Source organism: Ctenopharyngodon idella, chromosome 18 (genome assembly GCF_019924925.1).
Source record: "Ctenopharyngodon idella isolate HZGC_01 chromosome 18, HZGC01, whole genome shotgun sequence".
Taxonomy (NCBI): Eukaryota; Metazoa; Chordata; class Actinopteri; order Cypriniformes; family Xenocyprididae; genus Ctenopharyngodon; species Ctenopharyngodon idella.
Window position 1 is genome coordinate 21332312 of NC_067237.1, and position 22620 is coordinate 21354931.

The 22620-nt window shown below is 37.4% G+C and overlaps 3 protein-coding genes across 4 annotated transcripts in view; 1 reads left to right on the top strand and 2 right to left on the bottom strand.

The window, feature by feature from the left end:
- cfdp1 (craniofacial development protein 1) overlaps positions 1–10291 on the bottom strand; it is a 33388-nt gene extending 23097 nt beyond the window's left edge. Inside the window, exons 1-5 of the mRNA XM_051870399.1 lie at positions 10062–10291; positions 9064–9196; positions 8762–8984; positions 7048–7178; positions 5997–6131 (exon numbers count right to left, since the gene is read on the bottom strand). Coding sequence (XP_051726359.1) covers positions 5997–6131; positions 7048–7178; positions 8762–8984; positions 9064–9196; positions 10062–10128 — 689 coding nt within the window. The 5' untranslated portion in view covers positions 10129–10291. The remainder of the gene's footprint in view (positions 1–5996; positions 6132–7047; positions 7179–8761; positions 8985–9063; positions 9197–10061) is intronic.
- A 561-nt stretch (positions 10292–10852) lies between these two features.
- On the top strand, positions 10853–15161 carry tmem170a (transmembrane protein 170A). The gene is made up of 3 exons (XM_051870400.1): positions 10853–11310; positions 13031–13201; positions 13381–15161. Exons 1-3 carry the CDS (start codon positions 11163–11165, stop codon positions 13509–13511), a joined length of 450 nt encoding a protein of 149 aa, XP_051726360.1. The 5' UTR covers positions 10853–11162; the 3' UTR covers positions 13512–15161.
- Positions 15162–17369: 2208 nt separating this feature from the next.
- The window catches only part of carmil2 (capping protein regulator and myosin 1 linker 2), a 41812-nt gene continuing 36561 nt past the window's right edge, over positions 17370–22620 (bottom strand). The window contains exons 36-40 of one of the 2 annotated variants that reach the window (XM_051870468.1): positions 22199–22267; positions 21447–21794; positions 18870–18977; positions 17840–17944; positions 17370–17737 (exon numbers count right to left, since the gene is read on the bottom strand). In XM_051870468.1, the coding sequence (XP_051726428.1) occupies positions 17532–17737; positions 17840–17944; positions 18870–18977; positions 21447–21794; positions 22199–22267 (836 nt within the window). In that variant the 3' untranslated portion in view covers positions 17370–17531. The remainder of the gene's footprint in view (positions 17738–17839; positions 17945–18869; positions 18978–21446; positions 21795–22198; positions 22268–22620) is intronic. The other variant, XM_051870469.1, reaches the window with a different exon arrangement.

Genomic DNA, 22620 nt, shown 5'->3' on the forward strand with positions numbered 1-22620 from the left:
ACGTAACTGACAGAATTTTCCGACGGCAGCAGCAGAAACACTGTCAGCCTCAGAGGTGTGGAAATACTTCAAAATTAATGATGACAACGCACACATTGCGAACTGCATGCTTTCAATCACAATTCGTTATCGATTAGTGAAGGCGGGATAGGCGGAATCGCGCTGAATGACACAAACCAGAAGCGCTCCCTCTCTCGCACGCGCTCTCTCTCTTTTTTGCGCGCGATCAGTTCTCTCGCGCCTGAATGGTCAAATGCACACATAGTTGTCTAAATGTCCATCGTGTGGAGTATCTCACGTAAATACAGTCGGTTATGGCTTAAGTGGACGTAAACATTTGGGTGAAAACAGGATATGTGTCTGTATCCATGGATTCGGTCTTAAAGGGACCGTAGCCTATATTTGTCATTAATGTTAATAAAACAACAAAATATGTTAAATAAATGTAAACATGGTAAATAAACCAACTGTATCTGAAAAACAAGTTTATTTAATTTGTATCTCTATAGTATTTGTTGTATTGTTTGTAAATTTCTTTTTATATAACAACAGTTATATATATTGGCAATTATGCCCTTTGAAGGTTATTGGACACGGTGAAATTTTTGTTCTTTAAGTATGTGACAAGCACATAAAAAATTATTACTTTTTTCATTAGAGTAATAATGAAGAAGCTGTCCTACATTCATTAATCTTACTGTGTTGTGCTTGGAAAACTGCAACATCACCAAAAAAAAAAAAAAAAAAAAAAAAAAAAAGAGAAATTAATAAATGTATAGGCATTGGTATCGGTGAGTACTAGAAAAAAAAAAGTATCGGTACTCGTACTCGGTCCTTAAAAACTGGTATCGGGCATCCCTAATTTTAAGTGAGTCTGTGTGAGGTCATCGGCGCTGCTAACAGGAGCTCTTCAAACTCCGCCCTCTTCTTGAGAGCAGCAGCTCATTTGCATTTAAAGGGACACAAAAAAGGGCGCGTTTTTGCTCACCCTCAAAAGTGACAAATTTAACATGCTATAAAAAGTGATCTGTGGGGTATTTTGAGCTAAAACTTCACATATACACTCTGGGGACATCAAAGACTTATTTTACATCTTGTAAAAGTGGCATTATGACCCCTTTAATTATATGTACATAAAAATACATAATTTCACATTTTCCAAGGGCCCGCTAGCACACACTGTGGGGGTCCTGAGACTCCAGTTTGAAAAGTTCTGCGTTAGAGCATGGTGCTAATGATGTCGGGAAGTGGATTTCATCAGGCAGTATAATTTTGGTTATGTGGGATAGCTGAGGGCTGGTAATGTTTCTATATAAAGAGAGCATCATGAGCCATCACCACTGTGCCCTTGAGCAAGGCACTTAACCCAGGTTTCTAAACACAGCCCAAGACATGAGGCATTGATGGCTTACAGTATGTGACATATGATGGCATTAACTTATATGGATTATTATAAAACTGTTGAGTTTTACTCATTGGCATCTAAACAGAGTCTGAGGAAGCAATTACTCACTAATACTCACTATACTGCCCTGTGCGTGAGAAAGACTGAGAACTTGAAAGCATGAAACAAAGAGGTTAGACTGTGCACCGCATTTTGATGCATATGCAGATAACAGCATGCACAAGAGAGGAACTATTAATATTACTGCTCAAACAAAAAGACTTCTCGCTTAGTTTGTGTGAACTTTTACAGTATATAATCGAGAATAACACTTTTTCTATTCAAACAAACCACACAAGAACAGTGGTGGTACAGTTTCCCGCAATAACACACACAGAAACAAGTGTAAGGACCGTTTACACAGAACATGTGCTCTTAAAAATGCGAGACACAGGTAAGTGGAACGAAAAAAAGTGCAAGATCTAGAGACAAGTTTTTAAAAGTTGGACTTCTTTTACCTCAAGTACCAAATTGAGTACCCCATTTTTAGAACACCGTGTCTTGCACGAGACACTGCAAAAGATGCGACGTGTTTACTTTGAAAAACAACGGAAAAGTAGCTAAACATAACTCTAAAAACAAACAATAAACAATAACAATAAAATATGTTTAGGGTTAAGGTTAGTCTCTAGTAACTAATTACACACACATAAAACATTTTAAATTTTTATAACTTATAATATTTCTTAATTTAAATTGTATATAACTCGTGTGTGTGTGTGTATATATATATATATAACATTTACATTTTTATAAATAATTTTATAATATTAACATTTCTTAATTTAAATTGTATAATTATTTAAAATATTATATATGTATATAATTTTTTATAACATTTATATTTGTATAAATAACTATAATATTAATATTTCTTCATTTAAATTGTATATATATTTAAAAAAATATATATAATAATTATCAAAAGATGCGACACGTGTTTACTTTGAAAAACAATGGAAAAGTAGCTAAACATAACTCTAAAAACAAACAAACAATAGTAATAAAATATGTTTAGGGTGAAGGTTAGTCTCTAGTAACTAATTACATATATATATATATATATATATATATATATATATATATATATATATATATAAAAAATTTATGGGGAGGTTTTAAGTTTGTTTAAGTTCAGATTAAGTTCATCCACACACATACACACACTGTACACACATGGCTTGACCCAATGAACAGCGAGATGTGTGACTGTTCTGTAATAATGGGGAGCGAAGTCCTATTTTTAGGGTCTAAGAGATGAGGATCTATAATTAGAAAAGCAGAGCTGTGACTGGCGCATGTGGAAATCATTAGTTTAAGTGGACATACACAGGTTTCCCAGAACCACTTTGTTGTGTTACTCACTCACGTACAGCAAGCTGACGGTAGGCCAAGCGGAACAGAAACAGGAAGACAGAGGGCAGATTTCTCTCTGAAGCCGTTTGAATGTGTTGTGAAACTGGTACTTAAAAACGTACGTAAATATGCAAGCTTTCATTTCATTTCCGTAAAGTACAGATTTGTTTGTGTGTTTCTAAGCGCTCACATGGAGCTCAGCCTCAACGTCAGTCAAGTTCTGTGATAAGACCACAGAGACACTAGACAATCAATCAAGCTATCACTGGAGCTCAGAACAAGCATCAGTAAATCTGGCTGGTTCTGTGATCGATAGCACTTAGACAACACAGAAGTACACAACGCTGCTCCACATTTGAACCACTAGCAGTGAGGTTTCATCAGTCAGTGGTGTCCACACAAATGGTGCTCACAAATTGTGTGTCCTAAAGGTTATCATTCACACATTCATGCAAACTTGCACAGTGTCCAAATTTAGCTTTTTGCCTGCCAATGACAGATGAATTAAGAAAATGTACAGGTCATAAATATTTCTTACCAACCATGAAACTGTATTTAGCATTTTTTTTTTTCCATCTTATTGTTGCTACATTGAGCTCTGAAAAGAATATTAAAAAAAAAAAAATCTATGCATCCTATATAAAGTATAATGGTAAATTTCAGAAAAAAGGTCAGAGTAACAATTTACATTTCAATTATAAGCATTGTAATGTTACAGTTCCTAATAAAGGTATCAGCCAACTGGTGAGGAAACATTTCATTTATGTGCCAAATTTTTACTTGCATTTGGCACTTGGTGAGTGTTGAATTTGAACTTTGCTCATACACACCAATGGGCTGCTGGGAAGAATCAACAGATGGAGGGTCCAAGTGAGTCTGTGTGTGTGGCGGGAGAAAGAAACTGGAGAGCTGTTTAACAGCATTTCACTGGGTCTGTGTTCTTATATTCTAACATTTTCAGCTTTTTTAGCAAACTTTTGAATAAGGCCTTATTCATGAAACACAAGCAGACGAATCATTCATAAACCATTCCATCCAATCTCAATTTAAGCAAGAACGGTTTTGCAAACGATTTATTCTAAAATTAGTTCTGCATGTTTCCTAAATCCAGTAGAATAGTAGAGAATAAAATTATTTTCGATAAAAAACTGAGCATAAAATGTGGCTTCATTATCCACTCTAAACCTAACCCTAACCCTTCTGAACGATAGTATATGGGTCAATGACATGACGGGTCATTTTTTTGTCCAAAGGCCTTAATAATAATGAAAAACAAAGATATGACATCCAAAGTATGTAAGGTAGTACAACTAGATCTCCTTTATTGAATCCAAGTGGTTTTAATCATATTTTGCTACATATAAAGGTATTTTAAAGATTTTGAAGTGTCAAAAGGTCATTCGGTTTAACCGTCCAAAGGCCAATACAACCATTTCATTTGTGATTAAAATATCTTAAACAATAATAAGTGTATATATTTTATTCTGGCATGACTTTATAACATCATACATCAACATAGTGCAAAATGATATTAAAATTATGTGTAGAAGTCGTTGTTTTGTTATGAGAAAGAATGTCTGGAAAAATAAATTTCATTGATGTCATTCGGAGTTACCAATATAAAGAGACCATTCTGGATTAAGTTAATAAAAGCTGTAAAAAGTCATTCATTATTACTTTGTGGTACCTAGAGTATTAAATAATGTTAACCTACTGTAAAGCGTTGCCATTTTCACAATTATGCCAACCTTTCCTACAGAGAAGTAACAAAGTAAGATTTGTCTGCATGGAAAAGGAACAAAAATGCAGGAGAAGGAAGAAGCGTGTGTATTACTATCGTCAGCAGTTCTGTGTTGAGGTGCAGTATGACACTGTTAAGTAGAGAAACAGAGAGCCACTGTGCCTGTGTGTGAGAGAGACTCACAGTGCTGACTCAAGCCCTCTAACCTCAAATCACACAAAAGGGGTTTAAAGGAAGAGAAGGGAAGCGAGTGAATATTGGAGACAGGTACCCTTTGTGTTTAGGTTCTTCTGTGCCTAGTTTAAGCAGGAACCCTGCTGTGCTGGAGCGAAACAGCCATTGGAATATGAAGAGGCTTGATTTAAAGTCACACTGACTGAGCAATGATATCCCAGCACTTAAAAGCCATCAAAATCAAAACCAGACACAGAGTGAATAGAGTATTTTTAGCATGAACATTAAAGGGATAGTTCACCCAAAAATGAAAATTTTGTCATTACTTACTAACCCTCATGTTGTTTCAAATCTGTATGAGTTTCTTACCTTCACAAAAGAAGGTATTTTAAAGAATGTGGGTAGCCAAACTGTTGATGGCACCCATTGACTTCCATAGTAGGAATAAAATACTATGGAATTCAATGGGTGCCATCAACTGTCTGGTAAGTAATGACAATTTTCATTTTTCAGTGAACTATCCCTTTAAGTGACAGACGTTTGGATGATAAAGGGATGAGAGAGGTGGGGTTCAAGCTGCTTTCCTGCTGCGCATGCCAACGCCCCATACTGTATATCCTGTGCAGTGAAAAATATAACTTCCTGTTCAGCAAATATTCACAGTCTCAGAGGACAGACAAGAGCGTGTGTCCAAAATAAACGTATGTAAGGAGCGGTGAAGACCCTGAGGAAGATCACAACAATGATTAACTCTCCCTTAAATGTACACAAACTCCATAGACGTCCTGTCTAGACTATAATGGCCATTTTTGGTTTAGTAGAACATTAGGGGGAAAAACAACTCATAATATACACACATCTGTGCACACTGCGGCTGAAACATACTTGTGTGTTGCTGGTTTTCCCTACAGGCAGATATGGAATTAGAGGATCAAAGACTCGCTATCATAGCTGTCAGAGATCAATGACACGTCTGACATTCCCTCTAGTCCTGCACGGCAAACACACACAGATGTCTCCATCCATTCACCAGCACCAAACACAATGAAGGAGATCACATCTAATTACTGTAATATAACATCATCAATAACAAAGAATTAATTATAGTCAAGTGCTAATGAGTTATTCACTTCTGCGTCGGTGAAACACAAAACAGAACCATTAAAAACCACTTTGTTTCATTAATTAACTGACACAATGGTTGTAAACTGTAATTTCACATGTACTGAGGAAGATCAGAACAACAAAACACAGGACTAAAGGGCTGCACTGAGGTGGTACCTGGATCCAGAAGAGAGCGGTACGGACGGCCGTGGCTCAGAGGACACTGACTGCTCTTCTTTCCCCTCCAATGCCTTCTCCTCCTTCAGAAAACTCTTGGCCTCCCGTGAGTCTGCGTCCACCTCTTTGGTGACCCTGCGGACCACAGCAAGAGATATAATGCTTAAAATCAGCTCACTGTGTTTTAAATCCCCAAAAACAAATGACAGGATAAACCGTACTGTTCAAAAGTCTGGAGTCAGTACGATCTTTTCATTAAAGAAATTAATACTTCTATTCAACAAGGATGCATTAAATTGATCAGACGTGACAGTAAAGGCGTTTACAATGTTAAAAAAAGATTTCTATTTCAAATAAGTACTGTTCTTTTGAAGTATTTGAAAATAAAAGTAAATAAAAGCATTAAATAAAAGTATTTTCTGGTTTTCAAACATAAGTGGATCATATCCATAGTTAAAGTGATTGTCTACACCTGGATTCATTGGTTTTCAGATGTTACTTTTGGTTTAATATTTTGTGATTTATGCAGTAAAATTCATACATTTTTAAGTATCAAAAGTGTCCAAATTTTTTTGGGGCCACTTAACTCTTTTTATAGAACAAGTCTTAATATAAATCACATCTTGCGTTCATCAAATGAGTTCAAAGCTTGTCAGTGCTTTGTGCTTGGCAGGATGTGAATATTTTACTGGCTCAGCTTTGAGTGTGTGACTGGCTCATAAATACAATGTACTGGAATTAATTATTAAAGAGCAGCAAGTTAGACAAGCTAAGATGTGATGACAGCATTGTGATTAACTATGACAGCATTCACTGAAAAGACCAAAATATTTCTGTACGTTTTGACTTCATTAATAACATACACATACTATTAAAAGAAACTACCTGTTTCCACAAATCACCGTATTGAAAAAAACATATTTCTGAAGCATTGTTTCATAAAAGCAATCACAACTAGAACATGTTCAGCTCTACATCTAATTAGTGAATGTATGCTGCCATCTGGTGGACATATAAAAAACTCACAGTCATACAAGGCAGTCTCACTTACCGAACTTCTTCTCCTGCAAAATCAAACACCTTAGTAATTGTGATTTTGGAGGATTCTTTAGGTTTGTCCTCTTGCTGCGGATACGCTGTAGAGGGTTTACTGGGCTTATCTGTGCCGGCTGTAGATGTGGACTATAAGAGATACAAAACAATTATTCACAATAATCTAAGAGACATTTAAATAAAATTAAAGCACAAAATAAATACAATAAAAACGAAATTATAAAAAAAAAAAAAAAAAAAAAATTACAGATTGAAACTGTAGAATCAAAACTACCAAGACACTGAACCACATATAAAACACTAAAAGCAAAATGTTTTTACATCAGCCCATATTAATAAAATGTAAGTAAATAAAAGACAAGAAAAGGCAGGGCGGGTTCGATTCTCAATACGACAAGTCACCTAACCCCATTCGCTCCCCGGGCGCCACAGCAAAAACTGCTCTGGGTGTGCGTGTCCATGGTTTGCAGTGTGTGTGTGTGTGTGTGTGTGTGTTCACTACTCCTAAAGTGTGTGCACTAACTTGGATAGGTTAAATGCAGAGGACAAATTCTGAGTATGGGTTACCATACTTGGCCTTCACATGTCACTAATTGTAATAATATTGAAACTACTTTGTAAAACAAAGTTTTCAGCAAAGCTGAAAGATTCTGACAGGCTGACCTATATCTTAAATCCTAAAGTCGGCATGAATCGGAAGTTGCAATAGTCTTTTCTTCACTATTCTGATATGTATCCAAGTGAAATGGCTTCTCAAACAAGAAAAAAAAAAAAAAAATGTCAGGTGGGACCTGATTTTGTTCATCAGGAATTGATTGGAAAGCATCAAAGAAGAGAAAAGATGTTGTAGCAAGAGGAAGGGGGAAGTTATTTTGATCAAAGATTACAAGGGCACTTAAATTAAAAAAAAAAAATGATGTGCGAGGATAAATAATTTACAACTAGATTAAAAAGCTTGGAGACAAACTTTGATGTTGGCTTGAGAAAGCCTAGCTTTCTCCATGTGACTCCAGTGGTTTAATCCAATTTTATTAAGCGACACAAGTGCTTTGTTTGCAAAGGACCACAGTGTCAGCTAAAAATTTTCTTTACTGTTCTACCGAAGAAAAAAGTCACCTACATCTTGGATGGCCTGAGGGTGAGTAAATTAACAGCAAAGTTTCATTTTTGGGTGAAATATCTCTTTAAATGAGTCTATATACCTTAGAAATATTAGACAGAATGGCAGCTTAAATGAGTCTAAAGGGCTTCTGGGAGTTTAAATTTGAATTTTGACAGCTGGAGTTTGAACGGTCTTGGCTCATTTCAACATTCCGTCTATGGAATTTTCTGAGATTTCATCCATATGTTTGGGAAAACCGTAAGTCCGATCAGTTAGAAAAGATATAGCATACCGAGTCAGAACAGTCTGAAGGTCTGACCTGAGTTTGATGGTAATAGCTTGAAAGCTCTAGGAGGAGATACAATTGCAAATTTTAGTCGCAGAAGAATAATAAATATAAGCTTAAATAGCATTTCATAGTGTTGGCTTTCTCAAGCCAACATAATAAATACTGCAATATTCCATTAAAACAACAACAACAAAAAACAAGAAATGTCCATTTTGATTTCATGGTGACTTATGGGTTTTTCCAACACATCCACACCAAACTAAACAGAAGAAGTTTGAAGTTTGAAGTCTTTAATACATGTAAACCTTTATTTTAAGTTACCTGCTGAGAGTCTGCACTTGGAGCTGATGCTTTTGGTCGAGGGCCGACATCACTCAAAAAACTAGCCCAAAGATCATCTGCTTTCTTCTTCTGCTGATCTTCATGGCCACCTCCTGACTTGGTTACAAAATGATCTTCTTTTGGCTCATCTTCATCTTTCTGTTGGTCTGCCGAACCTCCCTCACCATCTTCTACCAGTTTAAGGCCTCCTTTTTTCCTTTTTCTTTGAAAATGAGGGGAAAGTGAGAACATTTTACTTAAGAATTTAGTTGGGTTTAAAATATACGTCAGTAATATCATACCTCATAGGGATGTCTGCTTTAGTTTTCTTCTTTTTCTTCTTCACATGTTCTGACTGCTGCTCATTGTGATCCTCACCTTCCAGTGCATCCTCCTTCACACATTCATTCATGTCATCCTCACTCAGATTATCATCTGATCAATAAAAGGAAAAAAATTAAGTAATGTGAATGAATCTTATTTATGACCCTGGGACAAAGTGAACATATACCAGTAGGCAAACCAACTTATGATGCATTATTTCCTAAATTTTCTATGCATTGCTTGACTGCTGCATTGTTGTTTGAAAATAAATGAAAAACTAAATATTTTTAAAAAGGGCTGTTGTCACTTTCAATAACCTAAAGGTATTTTAAAATTCTTTGGAGTAGGAAAATCTGAAGTGGCAGGTTTTCTAATTCCAATGACCCAAATTCTTCTATAAGTGGGAATATTTCTCACTCAATATTTCTCACTAAAACCATGCCTGGATGTGAATTAACCACTTATACGTGTTAAAGCTGAAAATTAATCTGAACAAATCACTATGTTCAATGGTTGGATCTCCAGTGCTTCATGATGCAAACCAATTTATGGCACTTCTGCTGGACAGGACCATGAAAGACCAGCAGGGGTTTTGGTAAATTAAATCAGTGATTGTTTTCATCCTTGTCATCACTGTCACAGCCAAATAAACATCTCTCAGAAAGGAGTAACGTATTAACCATTGCTTGGACACATAAAACACCTCAAAGAGGGATCTGAATAAATATACCCTATACACTAGATAATACTGAGATAAGTCATTGTCTAGATAATTATGTAGGAATCCAAAGTATGAGCATTAGCTAGGATACTTTTTGTGCAATTGTGTTTGCATATGATATTACTATCATAAAGAGGAAAAACATATAAAGTAAAACAGTATATGTGCACATATATAGAGCACAGACTGCTTGGCTACATCTGTGCTCTTGCTCAAATACGACCATGCTAACTTTATCATGCTAAAATCTCTTACCAGAAGGGACATAGTCTTCATCCTCATTTGAGGAATAACCATCCGAGTCGTAATCCGAATAATTCATCCTTATTTCTCTGTGTGGTGTGCTGGATTAGCTGCTAAATCAGATGAAGACTCCGAAAACAATCACAAGAAACACTATGGCTAACCAGCTAGCTTTCCTAGAAACCGAGCATGTGTTAGCCTGCTAGCATCATCTGATCTATAAAAGACTCAATGCCTCATCAGCATCCAGACATGTCGTTTCTTTCCAACTTCAAGTTCTTTGTTAGGTTGTACCAACCCTGTGCAAAAAACAATGACAGAAAATGTTTTTAAAAATATGTATTAACAACAACAATGATAATAGGCTAAAAAACTAAAAGATTTGTATTATTAAAGGTAATTAAAGGTAAAATATTATTATTAAGGTCATTATTACAAGTAATACGGTAAGGAAATGACTAAAATTCTGCCCTCCTGACTCTTTTCATGTACGTTAACAACCATAAAAACAGTGACAGAATTTAAAAATATATATATTTATTAACAACAATAATAAACGGGGTTATTATTAAAGGTAATCAAAGGGGACATTTTATCATTAAAGTACTTAATAAAAGTATATTAATAATAACTAAATTTAATATATAAATTACATTACGGTAAAGACATTAAGACATTTATATTATTTTATTTCCACGACTTAAGATGGAAATAGAATAAAATAAAATAAAATAAAATAAAACAAAACTTGCAAAAGACACTCACACTCTATCCATATGATATGTAAATCATCTTTTACGGATACCGCGAAGGGACAGACGCTACAACCATACAGGCCCCGCCCACAAGCCTGTCGCAAATCGCAGGTGACAGCTAGATAATCTCAAACTCGACACAGTTATGGTCGTTAAAACCATAATTTTCCCGGTTTATCAACAGTGTTAGAGAGCATCGGTAGTGCTTTTAGTTTAATGAAAGTAAATCCGCGCGCTCATCGCAGTTGAAGTGGAAGTTCATGCAGATGGATGAGCATCTGTGCTAAAAACATACGCTCTGCTCAAGCCCACATTCCGTTTCTAATGCTGTTATTCGGATTTGACACTTTCCTCACGCATGATCGCAGTGTTGATCTTAAGAGAAATGCAGGACGACTATAACGTGGAGATAGGATTCGTCAAGCAGATCCTCAGTTTGAATTTGGTGCCGAGGAAAAATGCCACCAACTGCGGGAGGAACGACACATCTCTGTGCGATTTCTCCGGTGAGTCTTCACGCCACAGCAGACATTACTCGTCAGTTCGATCAGCTCATGTTTGTGCTGATATAAGATAATATTATTGTGTTGTATGATTTGCATTACACTGAAAAAGTGGAGCTTTTAGACTGGTGATGGGTTAGCAACTAATGCTAGTGTGTTAGCTTCCGGCTAATGTTATGTTAAGTGTTTGGGGAAATGGAGTAACTGAGAGATGGACATCGACTGTCTATCTGTCGTTATATGTGTAGTGCTAGAACTATCTATATATCTATCTGTCTGTCGTTCTTTCTGTCTGTCTGTTTGTTGGTATCTAACTCTGTCGTTTCTTATGTCTTATCTATCTATCTATCTATCTATCTATCTATCTATCGTTGTCTTTCTATCTATCTGTCTGTCTGTGTCTGTCTATCTATCTGTCGTTCTTTCTATCTATCTATCAGATTGTCTATCTATGTCGTTCTTTCTGTCTGTCATTCTATCTATTTCTGTCGTTCTTTCTGTCTGTCTATCTATCAGATTGTCTATCTATGTCGTTCTTTCTGTCTGTCATTCTATCTATCTATATCTGTCGTTCTTTCTGTCTGTCTATCTTATCTATCTATCTATTGTTGTCTTTATATCCATCTGTCTGTGTCTGTTGTCTATCTGTCTGTCTGTCATTCTTTATGTCTGTCTATCTGTCATTATATCAATCTATCTATCGTCTTTCTATCTATCTGTGCCTGTCTGTCTGTCTATCTGTCGTTGTTTGTCATTCTATCTATCTTGTTCTGTCTGTCTGTCGTCGTCATCTATCTGTCTGTCTGTCGTTCTTTCTGTCTGTCTGTCATTCTATCTATATATCTCTGTCGTTCTTTCTGTCTGTCTGTCTGTCTGTCTAACTATCTATTGTTGTCTTTCTATCCATTTATCTGATTGTGTTTGTTGTCTGTCTGTCATTCTTTCTGTCTGTCTGTCCATTGTTGGTGTCTATTTATCTAACTCTGTCATTCTTTATGTCTGTCTATCTGTCATTATATCTATTTATCTATCTATCTATCTATCTATCTATCTATCATTGTCTATCTGTCTGATTGTGTCTGTTGTTCTATCTATCTATTTATCTATCTGTCTGTCTGTCTATCTATCTCGTTCTTTCTGTCTGTCATTATCTAACTGTCGTTCTGTCTATCTGTCTGTCTGTCGTTCTTTCTGTCTATCTATCTATATTGTTGTCTTTCTATCTGTCTGATTGTGTCTGTTGTCTATATATCTGTCTGTTGTTCTTTCTGTCTGTCTGTTGGCCTCTATCTATTTATCTATCTCTGTTGTTCTTTGTCTATCTGTTGTTATATCTATCATCTATCTATCTATATATCTGAGATGGACATCGATATATCTCTGTCTGTCTCTGTTTGTATGGCTGTCTGTTGTTCTGTGTGTAGTTCTATAAATATCTGTCTGTCTCTTATTCTATCTATTTATGTCTATCTATCTGTTGTGTGACAGAAATATGGAGTTAAATATTTCATTTACAGCACTACAGACTTGCAATATAACAAATTACACTTTACCACTAACTAATAGTCTTAATTTCCATGTTGCCAGTCATTTCGATCTTTTCTTAGATTATGTGGGAGATGTTTACATCACAGGCGTGGGAAGATTTGATAGACTCCGTTGGCTGATCTTCAGACTTTGAATGTGTTTCTTCATGCCACTGTGTGATGTCTTTCTTCACCAGAGATGTGGTATGGGGTGTTCCTGTGGGCTGTTGTCTCCTCATTGGTGTTCCACCTGCCCGCCGCCCTCCTGGCTCTAGCAACACTCCGCAGACATAAGATGGCACGATTTTTCCCAGTCGGCATCCTGCTCATGGGTATCATCGGCCCGCTCTTTGGAGGGGTTCTTACTAGTATGTAGCTTGTTTTGTTTTTTTGTTTTTTTTGTCTAGTTATATCTAAAATATGTCATAATGAATATGAACTGCATTATATAGATATTCAAAATGTTGGTGTTTAATTTTATGTCTTGAGATTAAATAGTCACGGAATATTTTACATACAGACTACATATATAAATGTTTTCTTACAGGTGCAGCTATAGCAGGAGTCTATAAGGCAGCTGGGAAGAGTATGTTCTCCTTGGAGGCGTTGGTGTTTGGAGTGGGACAGTCGTTGTGTGTTTTTATCATTTCCTTCTTCAGAGTGCTGGCTACCCTGTAGCACTGAGACATTGGCACACCAGGCTGCCGTCAAGAGGAGAGGAAGCTGTTCAGTCACCTGGGCGTCATATGCAAAACATGGAGGCCTTACTTCCCAAACAGTCCCAACAGTTTCCTTTGATACAGAACAATGGTATTTTTTTCCAAACGGGTTTCTGAGGAGTGCATTGAGTAACATGGGACTTTTCATTTGAAAACGCTACCTTTAAAGCAGCGCCAGCCTTGCGTTACAGGTGGAGTCATCTTGCACATGTGTATTTTTTTAAATGATCATTATAGATGACATTTTGTTTGTTAGTTTCTTTTAATTTTCCTTTCTTAACACTAAATTAGTCTTTTATAAAGTTTTGGATGAGGTGAAAACTCATATAATGTACATACTAAAGCCCATTCCAGCTTGCCCTTAAATTATGCTTGAGAGGAGCAACTTGCATTCACTTTGCACTGATTATATGAATCCTTTAGGCCAAAGGCTACAAATTTCAATTTGTTTCTTTTCTTCACACTGTTTTCTATATATTTTGCCCATGATTTTGGGCATATTTGGAGAGATTACAGTTAAACACACTTGTCTGTGGACTTTGACATTGTAATTCCTGCTGGAGTTAAGTGGCTTTTGTTGGTTAAACTTCATATTCGTGAGCTGTTTATACATTTAAAGTCTTTAAGAATTTGTTTTCCAAGTGGGCTCCAGGATTTGGCCTTCACATTGAATATTTCTGTATATATTAGTGATATAACGTTGCTTTGACACTTGTTTGCCCATAAGATTCTGTATGTGGCAGACTCACCTCTTATGCCTAATATGCGAATGTAAACCAGATTTCAGCTGAATCCATAATAGAATAACTTAAATCTTCACCAAAGAAATGATAACACTAATCTACAGCTGTTATACGTTTCAGATACTGTTATTTTTGAGAAAGCTCATGTGGAAAGATGTTAAATGACTAAATCAAACAAAATTACTATAGAATGTACAAAATTATAATCAGAATATTACCCAAGTTTATGTGCAGAAGTATATAAAATATGCTTAAATTGCAGAAAAAGAAATGTGTACTCACTCATATAGATGTTTTCTCTTATTCTTGTTCAGCAACTACATTAACAGCAAGAGGTGTAAGGCTGAACGGGATATGAATATGATCTTAATACAGTCGCAGAGTCTTTAGACTAATCTGAGGAATTAAACCAATCTAAACCAAATTTAATTCTCAAATATTACTTTTACATTTCTTCGGTACAAGCATTTGTAGACTTGTGTTCACCCATATTACAAGCCCTCAGGAAGTTCTTGTGTTCTGGAAGTTTCATTTAAAGCTCGTATGATGTGAGTTCATCTTTTATGATTGGAGCACTAACATTCGTGGGACGCACTGAAAGCTATGCTTTATTTGTCTGAGCCTATGGTCTCTCAATTGCACAAATGGATTTATTTTTCTAAAGTCCAATCATTCATGGTGGAGTGACTGCTCATTGTTTTTGTGGTTTGTCTTTGATTGTATGGTCTTCTTGACAAATGGATTTGCTCTTTACAACGTAATACTTTCCATTTATTTTTTTCTGGGCAAGTTTAATTTTCTTACTGTATAATAAGTGCCAATTGCTAGTATTTTCATGAAATAAAATGGTTTAGATTATAATAACACCACCTTGTTTCGATATCGTAATTTGCTATCCTTCGGTTTGGGGTGTAATATGTTGGACAGGAAGCTAAACGTGTGCCTCAGACATGAAAATAACAGCTGAAAGTGTAGTAAAAACAATTTGGTTTCATTCCAAACGGAGGGCGGTTTACTCACGCCACTCTCATCTGTGGTTTAGTGCTGCTTCTGTGTTCTCCAGCACTTCCACACTCACAGATGGCTCTCCTGTGTTCCATTAACATTCACTGGCCAAATCTGCACAACCGCCACTTGCTGTGTACTGAAGAGAGTAATGTGCTGCAGAAACACACACAGGGAGATGACTCAAATCATGTGGGCTTTTCTGCTAACAGAGGCCTGGTTCTGTATTGGAATAAAAGGATATTGTAATATGAAGTGAAAACACTGATTTTAGCATTATCACTTTGCATACACAATATAGGCTACACCGATGAGCCAAAACATTATGACCACCTGCCTAATATGCTGTTGGTGTTCCGTGTACTGCCACTACAGTGCTGACCTGCCGAGGCATGGACTCTGAAGATCCCTGAAGGTTTCTTGTGGTCTGTGGCACCAAGATGTTAGCAGCAGATCCTTCAAGTCCTGTAGGTTGTGAGGCGGAGCCGCCATGGATCGAATTTGTCCAGCGCATCCCACCAATGCACAATTGGATTGAGATCTGGGGAATTTGGAGGCCAAAGCAAGACCTTGTGCTCTTCATCATGTTCCTCAAACCATTTCTGGTCAATATGTGCAGTGTGGCAGGGAGCATTATCCTGATGAAAGAGGCCACTTTCATCTACCCAGACCTTAATATGTTGGCTTGTTAGGAGATGATCAATGATATTCGCTTCACCTGTGACAGGCCATAATGCTTTGTATATTTGGTTGTAATATACAACCAAAATAAGGAGTCATCTATAGCCGCGTTTTTCACCGCAGGAACTTTCCCCAGGAACTAGGGACTTTGGGGTGGTACTTGGTGTGTTTCGTCCGCAGGGACCAGGGTCTAAATGAAGTTCTGTAAAAAATAAAAATTTCCTCCTCAGAAAGTTCCTGCTCATGAGGTAATACTTTTTCAAAGTTCAGCGCGTGACTCTCCAGTTCCCGGAGTTTATATCTCCAGTTCCAGTTCAAAAGTACTAACCTGCGAGCAGGAACTTTCTGAGGGGAAAATATTTACCCAGAACTTCATTTAGACCGTGGTTCCTGCGGTCAAAACACACAGAGTACTACCCCAAAGTCCCTAGTTCCTGGGCGGTGAAAACGCGGCTAACAATGGAGTTTAAAAACTACGACCAATGGACCGACGATGAGGTTCAGGCTTTATTAAGCTTATATGCGGAGGACGAAATCCAGTGGGAACTGGAAAGTCGCAAACAGTCCTACGTCACCGGACTAATCTTCACGGTACTTTAGGCCGCGATGGAAATGCAGACAGCGCACCTGCCCAAATGGCACACTTTATGTGCACTTAAGTCGATGAAACCGTAGGGTGTCCCATTCGTCATTTTAGGTTTCAGAAGGGTGCTCGCGAGCTCCCACTTTGCGGCCTCTATCCGCCCTCGATGCGCACTTCTGCTGAGCCCGCAAGTCTGCAAGCTACGCAGAGGACTTCTCCCCGGCAGTCAAAGCGGCATTACGTCACGAAAGTGCGGACTCAGACTAAAGACTAAAGAGGGTTTAGGGTGCCATTTGGGACAGGGCCAGCAACAGGTCTGGGGGGGTAAAGGTTCCTGGGACAAATTGTTCTGGGTAATTTCGGTTGAAATGAGGCTTATGATCTCAAAAATGACATGATTTAAAATCCCTTTCTTTTTTTGCCATTGTAGACCTTCTAAATGTTTCAATGTGGTTTACATTGCATTATCAGGTTTAGAGTCATTTCTACAATAAAATCTTGAATATACTTGCAGTATGTGATGTAATGTGCATGTTATATAAGAAATGTTCTCCTCAAACATATGCAGGGAGCTAAAAAGCTCTGTGCCAATAACAATTCGTACAGATAGAGGTGCTGCTGGGGTGACTGCACAGTATTTCATACCCTCAGATTTACTCTCTTTTTACATGTAGTAATGTAGGTAAGATTAATCAAATCACTGGCAAACGTTTCACTGCCAAACTTCCTTTGATTCAAGCTGATTGGAAGCTGTGTTAAGAAAGGGAAGAGAGATTCAAATCCATGAAAAAGTCAGGACTCGTAATGACACAACAGAATTCACTTTTAATCATTATTAACAAGTATAGGTATTGATTTACTCTTCTTTTTTTTTTTTTTAAACGCATTTGTTCATAATTCATTCTTTTGTACATAATCTGGCGTGCAAGGCAAAGGTACACATGATAGAAAATAGATTTGCGCAGGGTCAGTCCATGTGTGTCTCAGGTGAGGGGGATTCAGTTCTTTGGTCTGATGTTTCTCCCTGCGTTGTGTGCTCATCTGAGACTGTCTCCCTCCTCTCCTGGTTGGTCACTTGCTCGCTGGGCCCGGATGGGCTCTGCTCTGATTTGCTGTTTGTGACTGTTGTGCTGTCCGTCTGATCAGTGCTGTCCTTCTTCTCCCTAGATTTCGCTGTGAATGCACATGAAGTACACGTAAGATGTCTAACTGAAGTATTGCTCAAACTGTATGTATAATGGTGTCGGAGTGGAGTTAATCTCTTCCTCCACTCACCTTCCGCACCCTCTGGTAAGTCCTCTGAGCAGGGCGTCAGTTCCCCCAGGTTCACTCGCTTTCCTCCCGGTGACCTCTGCCGTCTTGGCAGTGCAGCCTTTAGCTCTGAAAGAGGCCATATAATAACTACAATTATTGAAAAATGACAGTCGATTTTTGTCTTCAGAATTAAAAAAAAAACAAACACATTATAAAAAAGAAAAGAACGTATTTTGTGTTTTAAAGACCCTATGAAATCAACATTTTTGTGGCTTTTAGTCTATATCCTTTAGCTTTGAAGTCATCTACACTACCATCCAAATGTTTGGGGTCAGTACAATTTTTTTTTTTAAAGAAATTAATACTTATTCAGCAAGAATGCATTAAATTGATTGACAATGTTACAATGTTTGACAATGTTACAATGTCTTGTGATGGCAATGTTTGCCATCACAGGAATACATTACATTTTAAAATATATTAAAATAGAAAATACTGGTAACACTTTAGTATGGGGGACACATATTCACTATTAACTACGACTTTTCCCTCAATAAACTCCTAATTTACTGCTTATTAATAGTTAGGGTAATTGTTAAGTTTAGGTATTGGGTAGGATTAAGAATGTAGAATAAGGTCATGCAGAATAAGGCATTAATATGTGCTTAATAAGTACAAATAAACAGCCATATTCTAGTAAAATGCATGCTAATAAGCAACTAGTTAAAATAAAGTGTTACCAAAATACTTGTAATATTTTTTCACAATATTCCTGTTTTTACTGTAGTTTTAATCAAATAAATGTAACCTTGGTGAGAATAAGAGACTTCTTAACAAATCTTACAGACACTTTTACAGATTACTCCTAATAATACCTGCAACTGACTAGCAATAACATCAGCAGATCTTCTTCAATGTGTAGTCAATGTCACACTGACAGCATTAAATGATCATATTACATGTGTGGAATCATTCAGAGCGCTGCTCGGAAACACAATGTGAATGCAAGTGACATATTGTGAGTGACAGTTGTGAGACATCAGAGGCTCACCCTCAGGGTCAAGCATGGCTGCGTGTTGGAGGAGAGAATCCTCGTGGACAGACACGGCACGGCGCTGGGGAGAGGGCTTCATGCGGGGCCGTGGAATAGGGAGGGTTTCTACGAGAGGAAAATACGGTCAGACTGTGTCTGTTCTTATAAAAGACATGAACACAAAACAGCACAGGGTCTTTTAGGGCTGTTTTATGCCTTTTATTACACAGGACAGGGAGGATTGACAGTGGGAATGGGAGAAATCGGGGAACATTACAGTCAGGATTCAAACCTGTGACCCTTTATGTCATGAGCACATGAGCGGTCACTGCGCCACAGCTATGAACATCACAACAGATTCACAAATGAGAAAAATATCTGCATGGATGTATGGATGTAGGGTGGAACTTGAATGAAAATAAAGAAAAAAATGACGGGCCGCTTACTGTCCACAGAAAATGCTGACACATACACAACACTTGACACCGCCAGGGGATGTTCAGCTTATCGCATTATCACAGTATTCATATTCTCACTTATGCGGTTATTGCACTAAGATAACATTTGGAGCTACAAAGAGTATTTTGGACAAACACTCAAAAGAATGAATGCATTTTCATCAGGGCCCATTTGCTGCATCAGTCTCACAAGCATTGAATTACACGACTGATGGGATAGGGCTAACTGAATTGTGTTTGGCCGAGCCAGCAGATTCTGAGAGCTTTAAGATCAGCCATCGAGGGAGGTGTTGAATGAAAACAGACACTAGTTGAGTCATTATGTGGCCCTACTTTATTATTATAAATTTATTTAGGCAGTGATGGATATCGTGAGTGTGAGTGCACACGAGACAAAGTGAAAAGAAAGAATCACTCAAAGGAATTTGTTTTGAGAACCGGACTAAACTGGTTGTGCCGTGTGTTTTTGATTCTCTAAAAAGAACTGGTTCATAAGAGTCATTTGTTTGTGAACTGGACTACACATTTTATAGTTATTTTTTGCATAAAGGCCACAAGGACAACTCAATAAAAAATAAATTTCTTGTTATTTTTCGGCATTATACTTTCTTTTTACTGCATCACATTCGATAAAGGCAGTAAATTCACATTCACAACATAATATAATTTCATTAGCCATAGCCCTAAACTATGGAAGCTTGTTTCCACCACAGAATAAAAAAATTAAAAAGATAATTGCAACTTTTTATCTCACAAAAAAACAACTTTTTTTTCACAATTGCGTGATATAAAGTTGCAATTGCGAGTTACAATGTCAGAATTGCGAGATATAAACTTGCAATTTTGAGAAAAAACTCAGAATTACGAGAAAAAGTTAGAATTGCAGGATATAAACTCGCAACTGCAAGAAATAAAGTCAGAATTGGAATTTCGAGATATAAACTCGCAATTCAGACTTTTTTTCTCGCAATTGACCCTTCGCTGGGAGTTTGATTGACAGGTGATCTAACCAATCATAACACAGATTCCGCCATTTTGTCCGACAAAGCAGTCAGGAGTTAGAAGATTAACCTCGGTGGACTTGAACTTGAAAAATGGTGTGTACTGACGTCTTTCCGCATTTAAAAACAACATTTATTCTCATGTTCATTCATGTTTATTTGATGCTATGAATTAACAAGAAGGAAGAGATGATTGGTTCATGGGTCGTTTGAGCTGAGGCGCTACAGCAATCTGTCACGACACATTAAAGAGCCACAAAACAGTATTTATCATTTGAATTTCTTAAAAAAATTACACAATTTGAAAGCTGGTACTTTGTTTAATATCATAAGTAACCTGCTCTGTCTTGTCTGCTGACGTGTTGTCAGTGTCCTCTTTGCTCCGCGATGTATTTTTCACTCTGTGTGGCGTGACAGCGCCATGGCTTGTCGGACAAAGCAACAGTAACTAAGGGGGGCGGGTCTTTGCGAAGGGTCAATTGCGAGTTTATATCTTGCAATTCTGACTTTTTCTCGTAATTCTGACTTTTTTCTCAAAATTGCAAGTTTATATCTCGCAATTCTGACTTCTTTTCGCAGAATTGTGAGATATAAACTCGCATTTGCGAGTTATAAAGTCAAATTTTGAGGAAAAAAGATTTTTTTTCTCAGAATTGCAAGTTTATATCTCAAAATTCTGACTTTATAACTCGCAACTGCTACTTAATATCGCAATTCTGAGAAAAAAAGTACGAATTGTGAGATGTAAACTGCAATAGTGAAAAAAAAAAGAATTGTAAGATAAAAATTCGCAAATTACCTTTTTTATTCCATGTCGGAAACAAGCTTCCATACTAAACACTGAAAAGTGGTGCAGGAAATACCATAAAAGTAGTTGGCATTACTTATGGGATACATTTCAAAACATTTGTGAAGTCTCTATTTACTGAAAATCTTGCCCTCTCTAAAATAAGTTTGAGTTTGACAGACACCTTGAGGGTGAGAAAATATTAAGAGGGTAAGAAAGTATTAAAAGAATTTTCAGTTTTGTGTGAACTATCCCTTTAAAATGAGTTTTCAACAGCACATTACGTGAAAACTGGCCATCCAAAGCCTGCATGCTCCATCATCCCCACTAGACTGACAGGGAGGCAAACCTTCAGTGACGGATTGTGCTCTCTCTGCACGCTCTCTGATATCCGTGCTGAGAATCCTCCGTGGCGAGGGGGCTGGAGGCGCCTCTTTGCGGGGAGATGGGGTTGGAGGCTCCTCCTGGGGCTGGGAGAGAGAGATGGTCTCGGACACCTCTGCCTGACCATCCTGAGAGGGGCTAGGGAGCTTGGGAGTGACCGTGGCTGTCCGAGCTGCCTCGTTAGCGGGAAGTAGAATGGGTTTCATGGCCGGTTTAGGGGGCAACGGGCCTATAGGGCGCTCTGGAAGTAGTGGCCTTTCTGTACATTGGAAGTCTGTAACACTCTGGGTCACTCGGGTTGGTCGCCTGGTGTCTGGAGAAAATAGGAGGTTTAAAGTCAGTATGAAATCTATTTACTAAATGCATGTTACCTTATTGTGAACAAATTCATTCAGGGTTTTTTTTTTTTTTGACCTTGTAATTCTTAAATAAAAAAATGTCATACACTGATCTTCCAGGTGAAAACTACAGACTTCTTGCTGTAGTTTTCCAATCATTTAGTCTGCTTAAACTCCACCCTTTCTTACAAGTGACTGCAAATTCGCATTCAGATTTGCCTCCATCCAATCAACAACTGATGGATAGAACAATGTCCCTGCCCTACATTTTTTTCATCACAATACAGAAGAAAAGATCTGTCGCTACTTCAGTTTCATTGCAACTTTAACAGTCATCACTACGATGAAAATTACTGAAGCTGGGTGATTCATTTCTTACCTGATGAGGTGGACATTGTGCGAGGTTTCATAAATGTAGGCGGTGGCTCGGGTTTGTCGAGTATGGCCCCTAAAAAGCAAGCAAAGTGTACTAAATAATAGAGGAAAGGGCTTGATAGACCCATGCAAAAATGCTTCACATCAACATGAAATACATGCTGAGCTGTGCTAATGCATAAGAATAAATATGCTGAAAGTAGCTTAAGGAAAAGGATTTCATGGCAGAACCTGCAGAAAGTGAAACTGCCTTTCAATTGGATTTAAAACAATGTCGCAAAGTATTCTTGTTTGTTTGTTTGTTTGTTTTAATCATAGGATTATGTGCAGACATATGGCCTTTGGCTAGACTTACAAAATATATTTACTAGGCTATATATATAAACACACACACACATGTAGGGATGGTATATAGATATATAAACA

Coding starts and splice junctions, on each gene's coding strand:
- tmem170a (XM_051870400.1), top strand. CDS start 11,163: ATGATCGCAGTGTTGATCTTAAGAGAAATGCAGGACGACTATAACGTG. Junction 11,311..13,030: donor ATCTCTGTGCGATTTCTCCG/GTGAGTCTTCAC, acceptor TTTCTTCACCAG/AGATGTGGTATGGGGTGTTC. Junction 13,202..13,380: donor CTTTGGAGGGGTTCTTACTA/GTATGTAGCTTG, acceptor GTTTTCTTACAG/GTGCAGCTATAGCAGGAGTC.